At 66.5% G+C, this 2590-nt stretch overlaps 1 protein-coding gene across 1 annotated transcript in view; it reads left to right on the top strand.

Annotated features, from left to right (window-relative positions):
* GRAMD4 (GRAM domain containing 4) overlaps positions 1-2590 on the top strand; it is a 42780-nt gene that overhangs the window by 6798 nt on the left and 33392 nt on the right. The window contains exon 2 of the mRNA XM_010854753.1: positions 74-284. Within this exon, the coding sequence (XP_010853055.1) occupies positions 123-284 (162 nt within the window). The 5' untranslated portion in view covers positions 74-122. The remainder of the gene's footprint in view (positions 1-73; positions 285-2590) is intronic.

Raw genomic sequence — 2590 nt, 5'->3', positions numbered from 1 at the left:
GTAGGGGTGGTGGGGCGGCCGGCGGCCGGCCGGTGGCTGACCGTGTGGCCTTGCCCCCCTTGCCGTCCTGCAGGGACCCCGAGCGTCATGCTAAGGTGAAGCAGAGGGGCTCAGTGCTGAACATGCTAAGGAAGCTGGACAAAATCAGGTTCAGAGGTCACAAGAGAGATGACTTCCTCGATCTAGCCGAGTCTCCGAACGCCTCGGACACCGAATGTGGAGACGAGATTCCCCTGAAGATCCCTCGGACCTCGCCCCGGGACAGCGAGGAGCTCAGGGACCCCGTGAGTACCGAGTGTCCCCCAACCCCGGCCGCACAGCCCAGGTCTCGGGGCCCCTTGTGGGACGCCGGCACTGTCCCCATCCTCAGGTGCCAAGCCCAGCGTGGCCTTGGGTGGGTGGACCGTGACCTTCCCGGCCGGTCAGACACAGACGGGGCTGCTCCGCATCTCTCCCCACCACCCCCAACCTCCCTGGTTGGGGCCCATGATCAGATTGAAGGTAGTTTGTCCGGCAGCAGGATTTCTTTTCCTTCCTTGGTTTTTTGGGTGATTGGCAAACTTTTCATGCAGAAGTGATGCCAGGGCCCCAGCCTGACCCCCGGGAGTCTGACGCAGAGGGTCGCAGGGCGCTGTCTGGAAGCCGTTGGCCCGCCCGAGAGCAGCACCTTTGGGCACCTGGCCATCCCAGGGTGCGTGTCACCGCCCTGGCACCTGGCCGAGCCCAGGCTGGGCCTCGGGAACCCAGCTGGGGACAGTGGCCCCTGTGGGCTAGCCGTGGATGCCCTTTCCGTGGCTAGCAGATCTCCTCAGTGGGGCTCAGCGGCTCTGGTGTGAGCAGGCCCTGCTGACTTCTGGAAGCTTCTGTTTGGTCAGCGGGCAGGCAACTGGTGGGGCATGTTCCCCCTGTCCCCTCCCGGCCAGGGGTGATGGCTGGCTCCCCGCTGTGGGGACAGCTGCCCGCATCTCCCCATCGTCAGCGAAGGAGCCCGGAGCCCCCCTGCCCCACCAGCTGTGGACAACCCCGCCCCCGTGGACCCCACGGCTGGTGGCCTGGCGGTTCCTCCCTGAGCACCTGGGTAGGCTTTCCTTGCAGGAGTGGCTGCGAGCGCCCGCCTGCCTGGCCCCGTGTATTATTAATGCTTCGTAACAGAACAGGGACGGGCTCGCCTGCTCCTGGCGGCAATAAATAATTCATCAGCACTGCCTCCTAAGAGCCAGCATCCGATCAGGATCAGGCGGGCTGGAGCTGCGGAGCCCGGAGGGCAGCGCCCTGCCTGGGCATGGCCTCTGTTCCCCCGCCCCCGGGTCAGGGATGGGCTGGGGCCTCACTTGCTGTGTCTCCTGGTAGGCTGGCAGCATCTACCGGGTGGGACGCCATGGGGGTCACAGGCCTGTCCTGGGAAAGGGGCGCCTCCTGTGGGGGTGGGACCAGCCGGCCGGTGAGGACCCAGGGCGGGGCAAGCCCAGGGCTGTGAGTACAAATAACTCTCCAGGCTACCTCCCCAGTCCCAAGGGGCTCCCTCTCTCTTTCTCTCTCTCCCTGGCGGGGACGGGCCAGCATCCCACAGCGGGTCACGCTGTCCTTCTTGTTCCCTCTGCCCCTGGGACCCTGGGTCACTCCCACGAGCCTCGTGCCCATGTGGCCTGTGCCACCACTGCCGTGCGGGCAGGTCGTGTGTCGTCCTGGTGGACGTGACCAGCGCCTCCCGCGGGTGCGCCCCGTGACCTCTGCTGTCCCCCGAGGGCCCTCAGCTCTGAGCTGGCCACAGCCGTGTGATCCCAGCCTCCCTCAGACCCGGGGGCCCTGAAGGGATCTGAAAGCTCCGGGACAAGTTCCAAACGGGCTTAGTTCCAGCTGCTTGGAGACCGACCCGCTTTTCAGCCCTCTGAGGACGCAGGCTCACGCGCTGGGGCCGCTCTGCCCGCCTTGGTGGGGATGTTTCTGATGTGGTGAGCCCGGCATCCGGATCCATGTAGGGCCACCTTCCCAGGCCGGCCTCTGCCCTCCGCCCTGGGGCCTCCACCTTGTTTGCTGAGGCCGGGGATGGGCAGGGGAAGGGCACCGTTGTCCGCGAGGCGAGTGGGCGAGCAGGGCGCGGGGGGGGCCCAGGGGTTGGGCAGATGAAGCCAGCCTGGTCCCTGCCATCTGGGAGCTTGTGCTGTGGTAGCCAGAGCAGCTCACGGTCCAGGAGGTCAGGGGCCAGGACAGGGCAGCCCCGGGCCAGAGTCTTAGTGTCCGCTTCTCCCTCCTGGGCTGTGGCCCCAGACGAGACGACGTGTGCGGGAGTCGGTCACGGACCATGTTTGGGCTGGGTGTCCCCTTCCTGCTTTACCCCGTTTTGGGAGGGACCCGGAGTCAGATGGCCCTGTTGCGTGGCAGGGTGTAGTTGTGGGGTGACCAGGGGAGTTTCCAGGACGCCCCGGGCAGGCCTGGCCACACCAATAGATGCGCCCCTCGCCAGTGGGCAGCGGCAGCCTGTAACTGGAGCCTGCCCTGAGTCTGGCAGGACAGCGGGGGGTGGCTTTAATGAGCCGCCATGGGCCAGGACAGGGCCCTGTTTGGAGTTCGCTCCCCTTGGAACCTGGCA

Source organism: Bison bison, unplaced genomic scaffold, assembly GCF_000754665.1.
Source record: "Bison bison bison isolate TAMUID 2011002044 unplaced genomic scaffold, Bison_UMD1.0 scf7180017853464, whole genome shotgun sequence".
Lineage (NCBI taxonomy): Eukaryota > Metazoa > Chordata > Mammalia > Artiodactyla > Bovidae > Bison > Bison bison.
The sequence above is the reverse complement of the archived record's forward strand: the minus strand, read 5'-3'. Positions and strand labels throughout refer to the sequence as shown.